Raw genomic sequence first — 17,993 nt, 5'->3', positions numbered from 1 at the left:
CCTTGAGTTTATATTGAAAAGAAGAATCAGAGGATTCATAGAGATTGTACACTCAAATATTCGAAAGAAAATACTACGATTGTTGCGATATTTACGGTCTTGATTTTATTTTCTTGACGCAAATTTATTGTCTACAAATACCATGCCAGACAGTATATTTACATTTATTACTTTGAATTATTGTAATAACGTCAAGATGTTCTTTAACTTATGAACTTAAGCTCATTTGTTGTAGCTAAGTCATTACTAGAGAAAGCAATGTCATTCATATAAAACTTCGAAGGACAATACCGGATCTAATTAAACTATCCAATCTAATTATTAATTTACTAATAAGATCGTTTATATATATACTATCATACCTATATGATTTTTTTCTCTCGATATATTCATATTTAAATTTTTTATCTTCATACACACAGCTACTTTGATCAACATAAGGAAAGCACACAAATAAATATGGAAGCGGAAAAATATTATACGAGCTTAGTTTATACTTTATATACATAAATATTGAAAAGAAATTTGTATGCTATTAGCTCACCCGAAAAATATTTTAAAGTAACTTTTTATTATAAAGTTATCTTCTCTATCATATAACGATACCTTAATAGTTAAAATTTTTCTTTACATTAAAAATGCATTACTCCATAAGTTAAACTCGAAATATTTACTAATAATATTTTTTTTAACTAAACGACATCTCAATTTTCACAGACATGTTATACTTTGTTAGTTCAAGTGGAACAACGACTTTAACTCAAGTTACTTTTAAAGTCAAATTTAAAGAGGTCAAAATGCTTTGAAATTTCAAAGGCAAACAAAAATTCCCAAATCTCTTGTGTCTGTCCGCGACCCGTCCGAGTTAAGACAAACCAGAACGAGTCAACTCAACCCAGGAAGCGGAACTCAAACCTTCCAATAAACCAAAATCTATAGACCTATTTCACGTCCGTTTTCCCCCTTTGCTGGGTTCTCCTCCTCCTTTTCGCCTTCAATTCTTTCATAATCACACAATCGATTCCTTGGTTTTCTAATCGTAACCCTAAAAAGAGTACCCTCACAAACCCAATTGCCTTTTTGGTTTTTGCTTAATTTTCTAAATACCTAGTTCTTTGGGGCTTCAATATTATTGTCCTTATTTGGTTCTCAAAAAGCACCCTCTGAAGCCTTGATTTGGTTTTTTTCCTAATCTGGGGGTTTGGTTAAGTTTGCAAACTGGCTATGGACTACGAACCGTACGACAGCAGTGGTTAGTGTTTTCAAGTTTTCATTTTTTTTCTTTAGTTTTGTGGATTTGTAATTTAATTAGGGTACAAGGCTAGTGAAATTAGCGTCTGCATTGTGAAAGTTGGGATCTTTTTATCTCCTATTTTTGTTAGATTGGAATTTTGAGCTGTTTGCACTTTGTATGTGGGCAATTGCGGTACTTGGTATGTTTAGTTTGAGGCAAAAATTTAATCTTTTTTGCTTTTTCCTTTAGAATTATGGTTTATATGATTATGGGTGGTGTTAATATGTGTTTAATTTTTCAGTGAGAAGTTTAAAGTGATATTATTGTGAGAATTATTGGTTTTATTATGAAATAATGAAAACTTGCCTGCAAAAACTGTTAAGTTGTTATAGAAAAGAAAATGTAAAGTGGAGTTGGTAGTTGAATTGTTGTCCTATGTGCAGCTTTGTGACAGTCTTCGAATGCTTGTAGTTCTGCCACAAGATCTTGATACTGAATAAAAGTTTAAATCTCATTTTGGAACCTTTAAAATTGTTACTCCAGCTGTAGTTTGGCTTTTAGTTTTATACTGGAAATGGTATATTGAGAATTTCTTTTGTTGGATTGAAATCCACACTGCTTCTTGCTCCTTAGCTTGAAGTGAAAGTTCGTGCAATGTAGTTTTCCTCATATGTTCATATGCCTTTATTAATCACACAGTACTGATATGGATAATTCTCATGTGTTGTATTGTATTATGATTACACCTAGTGTTTCAATTTTCTGACAACCTGATGGAATGATTGCAGGAACGGATGATGATCTTCCTCCATCACATCAAAATAGGATTCCAAGAGGTGGTGGCCGCATGAATGGAAATGGGAGATCTGCTGTCATGGCATCTGTACCCTACCAAAGGATGTATGGTGAAACTGACATGGAGGCCCAAATTCACCAGCTCGAGCAAGAAGCATACAGTTCGGTTCTAAGAGCCTTTAAAGCTCAAGCTGATGCCATTACTTGGGTACCTTTTGTCATACTCATGAAATCTAATATGTTCATTTGTTTGATCAGGTTTAAATGACTGCTCAATGAATATATTTTATTCAGGAGAAAGAAAGTTTGATAACGGAGTTAAGAAAAGAGTTAAGATTGTCCAATGAAGAACATCGAGAACTTCTTGGTAGAGTTAATGCTGATGATGTCATCCGAAGAATAAGGTTAGCTCTATTGTTAACTTTGGTAGAGAACTTCTTGGTGTATTTATCGAGAACTTTATTCAGTGAAGTTTCTGTATTCTAGAGTTTGTCACAGTTCTAAAGGCTGGCCTTTGATTATCGCTTTTATAGGGAGTGGAGGCAGTCGGGGGCTCATCAACCTGGTATGCTTGGCACCGCTCAAGCTATTCACGACCCATTACCTAGCCCTTCTGTCTCAGCTTCACGGAAGAAACAGAAGATAGCGCCATCTTTACCGTCACAGTCCTTTGCTGGACCATCTCCTACTTTTCACCCACCTGCTATGGCTGCTGCAAGTCAGCCGTCTTCATCCGCTGCCAAGAGAGGGCCTATAATGGGGCCTAAGGGCAAAAAGAGTAAATCTGTAAGTCTGATACTTTATGCTTTCTTCTGTGCAGTTGAGCAATGCATGGTTTAACTATTCTCTTAGTTCTGAGTATTTTCCTGCTATGCATCTATTCATAGGGCCAGATGATGCCTGGTGCATCTTCAATGAAAATGCTGTACCCTTCCTCTGGTCCTTTTGGAAGAGGCCAACTAGGCAATCGGGTCTCTGAACCTGCTGAAGCAGGATCATTTGATCCATTGATTGGAAGGAAAGTGAGGACTAGATGGCCTGATGACAATAATTTTTATGAGGCAGTCATTACTGACTATAACAAAGCTGAGGTACACCTGATTTTATTGCGCGAAGCTTTGCTTCTTTTTTTTTTCTTTTTCCTTTTTGTGGTTGAATGCGTGAATCTTGTGATGCGCTTTTTCAGGGTAGACATGCCCTTGTTTATGACATTGGCACTACAAATGAGACATGGGAATGGGTCAACCTTAAAGAGGTAATAGATCCTATGTTCTGATGGCATGCTTTGATAAACTGTTTGACTGTCCTGCAGGCAAATCTTTTTCTTATTGGTTTATGTGGTTGGCCATATCAAGAAAAATATCTGTTGTATGATTCAGAAAATTGTATGATCTGTATTCCGTTACTTGTGATGTAACCAAGCATGCTCTAAAGTATTCACTAGAAGTTTCCATTTATTACGGAAGCAAAAAAAAGGGAAAAAAAGGGAATTTTGGATTTCAAGTTCAGGATTCTAAATATAGAGTCTGAACCATTTCCCTTGGGAACTGCTAGGTAGAGGGCAAAAATCTCTGTAAAGGTGACTTCACCATATTTTCTCTTGAAGGTATAATTTCCATGTGTCTGATGTGCAACTATATGTGTTTTATGTGGGACCTATTTTCCGTAAATGGTAGATAGCTGTAACTTTTTGAGCATCCCAAGTCCAACATTTTATGGCATGTGCCTTTAAGAATACTTTATAGTCTTCTGTACTAAATTCAATGAAGTTTACACCATGCATTTGGGAGATTGTTGGTCCATTCTCAAGTCTTCTGGAATATGCACTTATCGAAAGATTCCACCATGTACCAAAATTGGAGCATAAATCTTTAGTATATCAAGAAAGAAGTAGAGAAATCAATAGCAGTTTGCTTATTTCTAATATTTAACTACTGTGAGAGTGCTCTGACATATAATATGTGGTGTATTTGACCTCAAGATGGGTGACAATCAAGATTATTGGTAGTTCAAGTCCTTATAGTATTCTCTCTAAGGTGCGATCTTGTGAAATTTCTTTTTCGTCATCCATATTTATCAGTTCAAGTCCTTACATTCAATAAATGATTGTCGGAGTTGCACTAATTGAATAGGAAAACCTTCGTTTGGTGTTGGTGATGGGTGAATGACTTGCCCTGTAGATTGCCAAAGTATATAAAAAACATATCAATGTTTGATTCTGGAAATAAAATGTGACATTCAGGGGTGGAGATTTGATCGCAAGAACCTTTTAAATTCATTATGCAGGCTGTTATTAGCATTATATTCATCTCCAATGTTTAGAAGAGTCATAAAAATGCCTCTTTGACACATGCCTGGTGTCCAGTATGAACTACAGGCTGCCTGACAACCTACTCTGTACCCAGCTCATTATTCATTTTTATTCTTAGTTGCATCATGTGGTTATCAGTGTTCTTTTGTAGTTTTCTTGAAGAGCTTCTTCAAAGGTCAAATTTTCCTCTCTGACAGATTTCTCCAGAGGATATTCAGTGGGAAGGTGAAGACCCAGGAATTTCTCGTCATGGAAATTATGGTGGATCAGGCCGTGGCATGAATAGGCCTGTCGGGCGTGATAGCGCTCCAGGTGCAGGCAGGGGAAGGGGGTTGACTAAACCACAGTCCAGAAAAGGCTTTCCACCATCACAGAATGGAGGAAAGAAGGGATCTGATGATATCCAGTTACTTCAGACGGAAACACTGATTAAGGAGGTTAGCAACAGTAATTTAATCTCTGTTGCGCATTGAGATGTCGCATTTTCTTTATTTGTTCATAGACTGGCAAATGTCATCAGGTGGAGAGGGTCTTTGGCTCCAGTCATCCAGACCCTTTGGAGATCGAAAAGGCAAAAAAAGTGCTAAAGGTAAGAGACACCACCTGTCTGGTAGTGGTTACTGCTCGCTCATTTATGGCAAAGGAAAAAATTAAGTTTGTTACTGTGCAGGAGCATGAGCAAGCACTTCTGGAGGCCATCTCAAAGCTCGGAGAGATCTCTGATGGCGAGAGTGGTATGACTATGCCAAAATATTCCTGCATTTGCTTTTCATTTTAGCATCACGATAAGTGCATGGGATTGGAGAGTTTTTAACTCTATGATCCTCAACTTATTTTTTTTTTTTTAAAGTAGAAACTTTATGATCTTTTTCAAAGTCTGAGTTCCTATCAAGTCCTAGAAGTTTACTTGTTTGGCTTTGTCTTATTTCAATTTGCGGTCAAATTTACCTCCAAAAGCACAATGTTTACCTCCCATCATCTAAATCAGGACGTTCTGGAAAAATATCTTCAAGACAGAAAATAAAAGCTTGGTAGATCTTCACCAATGCTTCTTCTCTTTTACTTTATAGACTTTGGGACAATCTTTTTCTTGATACCTTTAATACCATAATGTCAGCTGGAACTTTTACTTTTGGTAGGATAAGTGGCCTAAAATCAATACAAGGAGTGAAGGAGTGATGATGTCAAACAAGCATAACTTGAAGGACTTAGACAAGATCCTTGTTTAGGAATAACAGTACACTTCCAAAATTAGGGACATTTGATGCTATTTCCTCTTAAGTTTTCTTATTTTTGAATGATGTTGGACAAGTTCCTTGCTGGCAGACGGCAGTAATGGCATAATTTATCCTTATAAAAAAAAAGTAACTGTGTAATTTATATCGAAGTACTCCTATGCTTCTAAATTGTGTTCTTGGAGTGAATGGAAGTTGAAGTACCCTGCAGGACATATTTGTGCTTTTGCTTCTCTATGATACTTATATTTTCTTGTTGTTTCATGTCAAACTACTTTCTTTGGAAAAATAAGTTTCATGTGAAGTTGTTTTGAACCATCCTAGGAAGCATAGTGAATCATAGAGTTAATATAAATTGTCCATCCCTTTGACATTTATGTCACTGGGAAATACCTGAAATCATATCATTTTGTTTCATTCCTCTATTCAGAAAGGAATACATGTTTTTTTTTTTTTTTTTGAGAAAGAATAAAGGAATACATGTTTTAAGAACAAAAAGATGTGTATCTGACCATCTGGTAAATTTTTATTCCATGTAGAGGTAGAAGTCACTAAGTTCAAGTTACCACTTCTATATTGATACACATTGACAGAGAAACATGTTAATTCTCATGACAAAGAACATATAATGAAATAAATGACATGGCCAAAATACATAAAAGCGAGATACTAGTTACTACTGCTCAATTGTGATGTAACAGGAGCAATAGAAATGTGAAACAGTTAAAGTTGAAGCCTGATGTGTTAGATGGTATTATAATTAGAGTGAATACTATTAACTGGAAGTAGCATAACACCCAACCTGACACTTCCACCGTCATCAGCTCAATCGTTTGCTGCTGCCATCTTCACTACTAGGTCCAGCTCAGTACACACACACACACACACTCTTACCAGCTTTTGGCACATAGCACAGAACACCGCTTAATTTCATCAGATCGTTATGGATTACTGGCCCATTTCTTTTGTATGAAGTCCTTCCCAGTTTGAATTGGAAACAAAAAATTTCCCTGCTAAAGGTGTAATAATTTTTAAGAAGAAGGTTCTGGTTGACAGGATTTATTATGTAATGGATTTTTGGAGAATGAGAAGTGTAAAATGGAGGGTAGGGAGCAAAAAGGCATCTCTGTATTATGTGGGAATGCATGGATGAGGACTTGTCCACCTTCATTTTGTTGTTGTTTGTAGCTTTTCTTAGTGAAGCATGTAAGCATGTCATGTGAGTGTTTGTAGCTTTTCTTAGTGAAGCATGTAAGCATGTCATGTGAGTGTTTGTATCTTTTCTTAATGAAACATGAAGCATGTAAGTATGTGAGTGTTGTGTGTTTCCACCAAGGTTACCCGGAAAAGAGTCTGCAATCACTAGTGAAGTAGGTTATGCAAGCTTCTATCTGATCTCCGAGTCCATCAGGCGTTGCAACACTTCTTGATTGTAAAAAAATTAACAGATCTCTTCTGATTGCAACTGATCATGTCATAATAACAACAATCAAGTTTTAATGGGAAAAAAGGAATGAAGACCAATGTTCTTCCATTTCCTACTGATTTGTGTCTCTATCCGTACTGCTGCAGATGAACATTTCATGCAAGCTATGAATCGGGAATGACAGGGATACCAATGATGGTAACTGAGTGGTATCCAGAAGCTGTGGCCTGAGCCACTGAAATAACAGCTAGAATGGAGCAAGATACATATGGTCTAAATGGTTGCCAATGTGTTGAAACAACAGAATGATTTTAGGTGTGTTGTATAATGCCGTGTTCAAGGAAAGCTTTGCTAACATTATATCACTGTAGTCTAGTCTGTTTTTTTTTGGGGGGGGGGGGGCGCTTAGGCCTATTTATAGCCGGATTACTGTTTCCTGTAGTGGCAGGTTAGTGTTCTTGTAAAATTAGACGGTAGCAGTTTAATGTGTGATCATGTAAAAAGGATCTATTGATATAGTGGTGCTAGAATTGGGAAAATGAACAGCTTAGTTATTCTTTTGCCATTTATTTCATTGCTAATTTAGGTTCTAGTGGCCAACATTGTATACTAGTTATTTTCCGTTTCAAGGATGTTGGATTTAAAATATAAGTAACTTGTACTATTTGAACAGTCTAGACATGAGTAAAGTTGTAGAGGAACTTTAAAGCTCGATTAGGCACTAGTCTTTTTCAGTTATTAGAATGAGGATAAAGATGTCGAGAAAAGATATTTGATATAAAAAGGAAGCTGAACTTTATTTTTGGTTCACTGGTTCAGATAGGACTTGGATTTTTTTTGAAGACACTTTTGTTGTGGGATGTAGACTGAAACTCCAAGTCACCTTTGGATCTCCAACTAGGACCGGCACGGACAAAAAAAAAAATCTGACAAATAAGTCAACTTTGCATGTTTTGTTATCAAAAATATTTTTTTTACTATTAAATAGGGGAATGTGACTACCCTCACGAGTCATCTTCCTTTACGATTCTTCTAAGTTCTAATTCTTCTTGTATCACTCTTCCAACCAACATTTAAATTAATACTCAAAAATTTCATGGTATTTTTGCATGAATTAGGATCTTAATACCTATTAAATCTTGACCATTCAACTTGGTAATATACATAAAAAATAAAAATAAAAAAAAATTGTTGCACCTAAGGTCTAAGGATTACTGTTCCAAAGAAATGCGCGGCTATTTGGCCAAGCTTCTCTAGAGGTCAAAAGTGTTTTTTTCCTTTTCTTTTCAAAAGTACTTTTTTCTCAATTTAAGGTGTTTGACCAAGCTTTTTTAAGGAAAAAAAGTGCTTTGAGAATAAGCATAATCAGTTTCTAAGAAGCAGAAAAAGTAGTTTTTTCCCAAAAGCAGAAGCAGTTTTAACTATTTTTCTTACCAAAAATACCCTTAACAAAATATAATATATACCAAAATAATGTTACTTATTTTAAACCTAATACTTAGGATATTAATATATAAGTATTTCTTCTCATTTTTAGGATAGTTTTCTAATATATAGTGACTTCAGGGGTGAATGCTTTTATATTTACCGAATGATTTCTTAATATATTTAAATCATTTTAAAAGAATTAAAATATTTTTAATTTTATTTAAATAAAGTGAAAAGATTTCATTATTGTCTTTAATAACAAAAATTTGAGATTATTTGCTTACTTATAATATTAACTATTAAGTAAACACTTCATGTCCTTATTCGTAATTTGATATTAAGAAACACTTTTTGAAAAGCTTGGCCAAACACAAATTATTGCTTAAAAATACTTTTCAGATTGATTAGTCAAGCTTCTTTCCAAAAGTACTTTTTTGAAAAGCGCTTTTAAAAAATACTTTTGAAAATAAGCTGATTTTTCTAATTTGTCCAAACAGGCTATTACTATTTAGGATTACCTATACATACGTGCCTGTATTTTCTTTTTTAGTTTTTTAGTTGAAGTCTTATGCACTTGGTGTCAAAATGTTTTAGGCTATTAAATTATTTTTAAGGTAATCATAGATAAGCTTTATTAATAACCATTAATTGACAACATGAAAAACAATAATAAAATATGTTATCACATGTTAAATTATGTGATAGTGTAAAACTGTGTGTTTGTATAAGGTAAATCATCTTTTAACTTACATGGATATACACGCTCAGACCAACTGAGAAAGTGATTTTCTTCCTAAAAATGCAACATGTCAAACGTGAGACAAAATGACCTTAGAAAAGGAGGTATGTTGGGACATCAAGGAGGCACTCATTTTGAAACATCCAAGGTGTGTTTGCCTATTTGTGTGTAATACAAGGGGATTACAGAAAGTACAAAATAATAAAGTAAAATGACATATTTTTACATTAATTATTTAGAAGTATATGATGAAGTTAAACGGCTCATCTCCTGCACAACCTATTGAAATAATTAAGCAAATTCTTGAATGGTTTTTTTTGAACTGGATATATATATATATATGTATATATCAAAAATAGTTACAATATTGTTTGGAAGCTGATACCAATGTCTTGTCCCGCACAAATGTTTACTCTTACATTGCGGACAAATACAGTTCCTAGGATGACTGCCCCCTAGTGGCTTGTTTATAAACACCGGAGGAACTGTCAAAACTTCTATTCTATCAAAAGCCTTTTTCCCTTCTCCTTCCTTTGCGAGGAGGTCCGCCACCTGATTTTGTTTCTTGAATTTATGCTCCAGTGCTGGATTCTCCAGCTGCTCCATCAAGGACATGCATCCATGAATAATAGAGTTAAAATACAAATTTTCTTCCTTTATCAATCTGATAACATGTTCTGAGTCAGTGGAGATTATTATAGGGGTGTGAGCTTGTGCTGTAGTGCTACTGTTAGCCCTTGCTAAAGGGCTGTTGTATGGGGTAGGCCTCTCATGTAGCCCATAACCCAGTTGCCCATACTATTCCTAAATACCCCCCAATTCTCCCTACTCGAGATATTGGGCATGCTGCCTCATCAATGTTGAGTTTGTATGTGCCATTAGGGGGTGGCCTCCATTTGATATGGATGTCATTTTTTTCAGTCCTAGCCTTATGTTGCACTGCAACATGATAGTATTCAGTGGCTCTAGCAATGGTCTATTTGACTGGGACAATGTTCTTTTTGTTTTCAAAAAGGCTGTTGTTCCTAGTTAGCCATAGTCCCTAGAAGCAAAATGGTAGCAGAGATTTCCAGGTGATAGCACTGTTGAACTACATGTTCTTGATTCTGTGCCAAGTATCTTCCCACTGTGACATTGAGAAATGAAGGTGTGTGTGGGAGGATTTATCGGTACATTCCATAGTTAGAGAGTTCCAGAATGCCTTAGCATTGGTGCATTCGAAGAAGATGCAATTGATATCTTCCCCAACAGAGGAGCAGAAATGGCAAAATGGGTTGACATTTAATCCTATGTTTTTTAAGTACATGACAGTGGGGAGTCTATTATGTTGTATCATCCATGTGAAGAATTTAATCTTGTTAGGGACTCTTAGCTTCCAGATCCAGCTAAAGGTATCATCATGGTTAGAATTGGGGGTGGTTTCGGAACTAATCAGGTTGTATGCTGTTTTGAGCTGAAAAGCCCGTTGTTGGTGAGGTTCTAGATGAGCTGGTCCTCGGAGATGGAGGATATGGGAATGAAAGTAGATTGGATCACATGAAGGGTGTTGCATTCGTAGTTGGAGAGAGGGTATTACTCAGGGTTTCACCCATGAAGGGTGTGATGAGGTTCAGAAATAATGCAAGTTGAGCATTAGGTATATCAGACCTTTTGAGAATCTTCAGATAATGGGTGAGGTGGCTTACAAGCTCGCATTTCCACCTAGTTTATCAGCAGTCCATCAGGTGTTCCATGTTTTTATGCTCTGGAAGTATCACAGTGATCCTTCACATGTGTTAGATTTCAGTTCAGTCTAGTTGGACAGGGATTTGACTTATGAAGAGGAGTCGGTGTCTTTTCTAGCCCGGCAGGTTCGTTAGTTGAGGTCAAAGAGTTATCCTTCAGTTCGAGTATAGTGGAGAGGTCAGCCCATTGAGTCTGCTACTTAGGAGTCCGAGTCGAACATGCGGAGTAGATATCCATATCTCTTCACCAATCCAGGTACTTTTCTATGTCCGTTCGAGGACAAATGGTTGTTTTAGAGGTGGAGAATGTGATGATCCAATAGGTCATCTAGAGTTTTAAACCTTAAATCTGCATTTTGAAGCCTCCGATAGCTTCTTTAAGCCTTCCTCGATTTACGTGCATAGTCCGGGTATTTTTTCGAAAGGCATTTATGTTAAAAATAATAAAATATGAAATTTTGGCTCAAAAATCCATTTGAGTTGACTTCAGTCAACATTTTGAGAAAACAGACCCAGATCTGTGTTTTCACAATCCCGATGGGTCTGTATCGTGATTTGGGACCTGAGTGTATGCCCAAAATCGAATTCGGAGATCCCTAGCTCGAGTTATCACTTTTTGTCAAAAATTGAAAGTTTAAAGGTTTAATGACTTTAGAGATTTGACTTTATTGATACTGGGTCTGTATTTTGATTCTGAAACTCAGTATAGGTCCATTACTATATTTATAACTTGTCTGCCAAATTTGGTGAGAAACCAGAGTTAGTTTGACGTGATTCGGATGTTCGGTTGTTAAAATAGAAGTTCTAAAGTTTTCTTGAAAATTCTATTTGATTTGGTGTCTAATTCGTAGTTCGAGGTATTATTTTGGTGTTTTGACCGCGCGAGCGAGTTCGTATGAGGTTTTTTGACTTGTGTGTGTCGCGCCCTGTTTTCTCGCGAAATCGGGCTTCGACGTGTGAAAACTCTTTTAAATGAGGTATTAAAAGAGAAGTCGCCACCTAACGATTTTTAAGGTGCGTTAGGGTACCTATTTGCAAGTAACTCTGTTTGATTAGTCTATGTCACCAAAGATCGGGTAAGGGATCAAATTACCTCGAAGAGAAGGTGTTAGCCACTCTTCGAGGTCCACAACTGTGGGTCTCGACGAACATAAGACTATGTAGATTGTAATTAGGTTAGGTGATCAAGTAATCAAAAAGGTATAAAATAAATCGAAGAGTTTTATTATAACACCTGTGAATTGGTACAAACTTTAATGATTGCATAAATCTATACTAGATAACTAAGTGTGGCAATAAGTATGTGAAAGAAAAGACAGATGGGGGTCCTAAGTTTTTTAGCCTAAAGGATCACCCCGTGCAACATAAATAATATTTCGCAAACTCCCTTAAAATAAGGGGATTGCTCATATTATTCAGCGGGCACATACTATCATCTCCTGCTACCTAATTACTATGTTAAAGTTGTTTACCTGAAGCCTTCTAATTCAATTCTAAACTATTTCCTATGCGTGCACTACCCGTCCCATGCCTATGGTCCCAGAGGCGTTGGACCTCTATTTGGGTGGTTCTAGACTTTACATTGGTTGCTCAAAAATGTTAAAACTAAGCGACATTCAAAACAAGTAGGACTTCACGTAAAGATAATTAAAGGCCCAGATTAGCCTCCACACATAGACAACAAATGCATACGAGCAGATTCTATATTATGTATAGGCAATTCCAGGTTCAAGATGTCGTTTTAAAACTATAAACATGGTTTCTAAGTGACTACACTGTTCAAGAAAAGTCTCATGGCAATGCTTCTTTTCAGGTTATCGCGATTATAAAACCTTTAAACATGATCTCTAAGTGGTCTACGCGAGGGAACAATGATAGCCATTGAAAAACTCAGAATAACTCTCGTTTGATCCTATTGGCATGCTTTATAAGCGAGTAGCAGTGTTTGCAGCTGGGTTCTAATAATTGGCAAATTTGTCACTTATCCCTATAGCTATGTTATTTAGGTAGGCAGAGTAATAAGACAACAGAAATAGTTGATTAGTTAATCAATTAAAGCCCTAGAGACATGGTATCTAGATGAGGATTAGTAAAGCATAAATTAACATAATCCTATAGGCATGTTATCAATTAAGTAACTGCAATTGCACAAATTGAGTGAATAGTTATTGACACTTGATCGCTATAGGCATGCTATGTAATAACGCATAGCAGGAGACATGGGAACAAGTAAAGTACTTAAGCTCATGCTTTTGATAGTAAACAGTTTGTGTCTGATTCTTTATAGGCATGGTTCCTACTAATGTACAATACCTAAAAGCCAAAACAACAAGTAGAACACATAGGTCCTATAGGCATGCTTTCTACCCATTTGTATGAGAATTAGAATACCCTACCCTTTTTTACTAATCTCCCCATCTGTTCAATTACAAAATTATTACAGACCCAAAATTAATGTAATACAAGTACGAATTCCACATATTAAAAGATTACAGGCTCAATACACATAGCAGACCCAAAGACTATAGCCCAGTAAAGTCTGGGCCTTCAACAGGCTCTTCCCTCATACGTGCAACAAACCCAAGTCCAAATACACCCCAAACCTTAGAGTATATTAATTGCTCAACTCAAACTCACATAAGAATCCACACTAGGCCCAAAGGGAAGATCTTCTTACCCAGCAACAACAGATGCACAACTTAACCATACCAATTAACAAACTATGCATGACAATCAAGTAAACAACTCTGAAACCTACTAACAGTGGTTTTAGGACATGGATACAGAATCATAAACATTGACAGGACTCACACAAGGCACATTAGAACTTATATTTTAGAAACAAAAGGGGATTTTGAACATAAGGACCAGGAGAATCAATAAAGCTCTTAAAAGGGTGAGTTTGACATAGAAAAATAATAATATAAGTTCATAATCGAGTAATTATTCAACAGAGAAAAGGATGTAGCATGCTGAACTCATTAAAAAGGTTAAGGAAGACAAGTTTAAAGGACAAACATACACATACTGATTCCCAGCAATCAAGACATTAACCAGCATGGGTCAGAGATGGATTCTAAACAAGTGAGTCTTATATTGATCAGTTATTGTCAGAGAGATTTGCAGTTCCCTATGAGAGTGATCACGGGCAGCATGGCAACACTAATAGCAATGGCTTACTAAAAACCTCAGCAGTGTCATAACTTAGGAGATCATGCAACATTTAAAAAGGGAATGAGACAAGCAAGCCTAACTATTTGCATCCAGTTGCCTAGAAGCAGAAAGGACTAAGATAGAAATTTTTATCCTAGAATTCATCCTAAACCAAACATGCAACAGAGCTTGATTGGAAATGTGCTTCAGCTAATCAACATAGTCTCATAGGTCTATCTTATTGGACAAAAGACTTCACAAAGTCTAGAATACCAATATAGAAATGTGGGGTGTAGCAAAGAACACACATTAATCTAAATCAAACTAAGAAAAGCTGACATCCATTCCAGTAATGAAAGCATTTTCACATACGCTGGAATCTAATGAATTCAACTAACAATGAACATGGAATTACAGGGAATTGTAGAACAATATCATGACAGTATAACAACAGGGACTCATAAATAACGAAGAAACTGAATCATGCTTATAGGATCAAACATCACTAACACATAGAACACATAGAACACATAGAGAAAAGCAGAAGGAGCACAAGTAACATTGGAAGAGTTAAGGAAACTAACTAGTAATGAAATTAAATGAGCAAAAGAATAATAAGGAGGTTAGAATACTGGTAGCAAGCCTTTGGAAAGAACCGTGGCATTAAGAAAACCAAAGGCTTATTGAAAGCACCAAAAACAAAAAGCTACGAGCCTATCTAAGAAGCTAAAAACGAGGAATTTTTACAAAAATAGAAAATAGAATGAATATGTACAATAGGGGATTTGAATATACAACAAGGGATGAATATATACAATAATGTAACTTTATATACAGATCAAAGGGAAGATAAAAATGCAATAAAAGTAGCTAAATGTAAAGTTATATACAGACCAATAGAACATCAAAAAGACATAAAATGTAACAATATATACAGTCATCCAAAAATGTAGGGCGCACCTCCTCAAATAAAAGCTGGCATTGCCCCCAATACCAACTAAACAAATAAGCACCAAAAAGTATAAGGAAAGGATATGGGAACTCCCTAAGCCGTGTCCGTCTGCATGGGATCATCAATGGTCCCCGGGTCCTCTGTATGCGAGGGAACCTCAAACTGGTTCAAAGTCTCCTACTGCTCAGCTGCTGGGACTGGGGCTTGGACCTGGACGGGCTGAATATCAGGAACATCCTGTGGCTGACTGGAGGAAGCCTCCGGTGGGTCCGCCAAATGGATGATTGCCTTATCTGCACTAGGGAGCTTCCTCTTCTTCTTAGGAAGCCTCTGTGTTTGCTCCTGTTGTGGCTCTTCTACTGGTACTGCTGCTGGAGCTAGGTCCTCAAATAGAAAATCTAAAGGCAGCTGGTCTGCCTTCAGTTTGTCCACATCCACTCTAAGCTCCTTCACAGACTCCTTGGAAGCCCGTATTTTTCGCAGCTTCTTGTGCTCCCTGGCAAGCTCCTTCAGGGCCTTGCCATGTGAATCCACTGTCTTAGCTAAGGCATCCTGAGAATCAAGGATCTTCTGCTGGTTGGCAAGAATCTCCTTAAGTGAATCCTCGATAGACTGGGCACCTGCACTGGCTGTGGTACCGACTGAGTCGCAATGGTGGAGGTAAATGTAGACAACTTGGACGAAGCAGTCGCCATCCAGTTGTTCAAGCTATGAAGTGTCTGGCTCAACTGGTGGGCGGTGATAGGATGGTCCCGGGAAGATGGAATCCCCGGGTCAGCTGAAGTAGAGGGGCCAGCAGTAGTGGAAGGTCCGGGAGGCATATCAGCAACTGTGGAGGCAGGCTCAGTGGAGAGCTCCATAGCAACCGGCTCTTCAGACTGGATAGTTGGGGCAGAAGCAGGCGGCTTGTAATTCTTGTCCTTGGGGTTGTCTGACCCTTTTAAACTATACCACGAAAAGGGAGCCACAAGTTTGACCTTGATGTCAAAAGGTCTCTTCTCCACCTCCAGGTCCCGGAAATACATAGTGAGGGTGCTGGGAAAAGGGTAGTTCCGGTCATGCTCAACCTCCACTGCAGAAATGACGCGGGATATCACATTGCCCACGTTGATTGGGTATCTTGCCATAATAGATGCAACAAGAACAACTCGGGCAAGTGGAATAGTCTGATCATGGGTAGTGGGGTCGAGCCAACTACACATAAAAGTCAACCACCCCGTAGCCTCAAAGTTAAATGTCCTCCAAAGTATTTTTACCCCTGCTTGCAACCACTCCAGAACCGTACCCGGGATTACCAGGTATGAAGCTAACCACGGACGAACCTCCTCGCCAATTGCCAACTTTTCATTGTAAAGAGACTCATCTTCTTCATTGAACCCCAAGTATTCATTTAGTGCCTTCCCGGTAAATACCACATTTTTGTTTCGCACTTTGGTCACTTTAGTGCCCTTCAAGATGTGGGCCACATTGCTATAAAATTCCTTGACCATGTGCTCATTTTCCTTCACATAATTATCTTTAAAGTGCTCCCAACCCACTCGAGCTCAAAGCTGTCTATGTACATTGGGGTGTAGGGGTAGAAGATCTCTGTCAATGAAGCTCCTCTCAAAAATCAACTTTCGTGCCGGCCACCATTCCCTAAACTTGTGGAACGCCACCTGGCTAACGAATCTATCTTCCCAAACAATGGGATTTCTAGTCCGGTCAATACCTCCAACCTAAGTCACACCACCCCCAGGTAACTCCCCATCTCCCTCATCACCTCTAGCACCCTCTCCAGATATTGAAGTTGTTGGAGAGGAAGAGTATTCATCCCCACTACCTGTTGCTGAGCCCTCAGACGACCCAGAAGAAATGTTGATTGAAGCTTGAGCATCGGGGGACGAGGGAGGAGTGTCTATATGTATGGCCTTCTCCGGATACGGGATGTATAGTGGAACTGAATCTGAAGAGATCTCCCGGGAGGGCTCGTACTCACTCCCCGAGTTGTCAATGGCTCTGTCAGCCACTTTTATGGCCTTCCTCATGTCTTTGATGTTTTTTCTAGTCTAGGGAGTGTGTTTTACCATCCTTTTCTTCCCTCCCCAGGACGAATCACCTTGGCCGGGTTGTTTCGAGCCTTTGCCTCGTTGTTTAACCATTGTCTGCAAGCACAAACATCTAGCTTTGTTAGTATCAGCACAGGTAGTGAATCAGTTGTGGAAAATGAATTGCAGAACAAAAGCCCAAAAATTACATAAGATGTTGCAGACACAGTGCACCGCGGACCGCACTGAAGGCATCGCGGACCGCATAAAAGAAATCGCGGTCCACATTGGGGTAAGGGCAAAAAATTCATCCTCTAAATCTCACCACCGCGGTCCGCACAAAGTGGCATCGCGGCCGCGGTAGGCGAGCGCGAACCGCACAAAATGTAGTGTGGCCGCGCTGGGCAATAAGTCAACCTTTCATAACATAAGCACTGCGGTCCGCACAAAGTGGTACCACAGACCGTATCAGAGCAATGCGGACCGCACAAAAGGGACCGCGGTCCGCGAAGGGTGCTTAGTCAAGGCACTGAGTTAGGGTTCATGGGTTTTGCCTTTTTGTTCAAGTTTTCACCTAACTTTGTCCCTACTCAATTTACCCAGCTAATAATACTCCTCAGGTACACAAAATTGTAATAGTTAAACTAAACTATCATCAAAATTGAAGAATTACGGGGGGAAGAAGTCTACAAAGTTAATAGAAAAGGCTATAAAATGAAATTAAATAATTAAAATAACAAGAAGTGGTTGAATTGTTACCAGGTATTTGAGAAGAAGTGAAGAAACACAATGCAAACAAGCTATTACGAAGAAGAGGGAAGATGAAAAGTAGTTGTTAGGTTTCTGAGAATCAATTTTTCGAAAAGGATAACCGGTGACCCCTGAGGTTTATTTATAGAAAAATTTGTGGGACCCGGTCATACCTGCCAGTGAGGCTGCACAAAACGGACCGTGGACCGCACTGGGTTT

At 37.9% G+C, this 17,993-nt stretch overlaps 1 protein-coding gene across 2 annotated transcripts; it reads left to right on the top strand.

Moving 5' to 3' along the window:
• Window positions 1–897: 897 nt before the first annotated feature.
• LOC104222660 (protein EMSY-LIKE 3-like) lies at window positions 898–7,319 on the top strand. 2 transcript variants are annotated; one of them, XM_009773907.2, is made up of 10 exons: window positions 898–1,252; window positions 2,023–2,237; window positions 2,324–2,433; window positions 2,563–2,815; window positions 2,917–3,120; window positions 3,216–3,284; window positions 4,538–4,777; window positions 4,861–4,929; window positions 5,011–5,074; window positions 5,480–5,746. In XM_009773907.2, exons 1-10 carry the CDS (start codon window positions 1,225–1,227, stop codon window positions 5,482–5,484), a joined length of 1,257 nt encoding a protein of 418 aa, XP_009772209.1. In that variant the 5' UTR covers window positions 898–1,224; the 3' UTR covers window positions 5,485–5,746. The 2 variants fall into 2 exon arrangements, with proteins under 2 accessions (XP_009772209.1, XP_009772208.1); XM_009773906.2 differs by lacking the exon at window positions 5,480–5,746 and adding an exon at window positions 7,148–7,319 and having other exon boundaries at window positions 953–1,252.
• The last annotated feature ends 10,674 nt before the right edge of the window (window positions 7,320–17,993 follow it).

Source organism: Nicotiana sylvestris, chromosome 9, assembly GCF_000393655.2.
Source record: "Nicotiana sylvestris chromosome 9, ASM39365v2, whole genome shotgun sequence".
Classification (NCBI taxonomy): domain Eukaryota; kingdom Viridiplantae; phylum Streptophyta; class Magnoliopsida; order Solanales; family Solanaceae; genus Nicotiana; species Nicotiana sylvestris.
The sequence above is the reverse complement of the archived record's forward strand: the minus strand, read 5'-3'. Positions and strand labels throughout refer to the sequence as shown.

Coding starts and splice junctions, on each gene's coding strand:
- LOC104222660 (XM_009773906.2), top strand. CDS start 1,225: ATGGACTACGAACCGTACGACAGCAGTG. Junction 1,253..2,022: donor CGAACCGTACGACAGCAGTG/GTTAGTGTTTTC, acceptor GAATGATTGCAG/GAACGGATGATGATCTTCCT. Junction 2,816..2,916: donor AGGGCAAAAAGAGTAAATCT/GTAAGTCTGATA, acceptor ATCTATTCATAG/GGCCAGATGATGCCTGGTGC.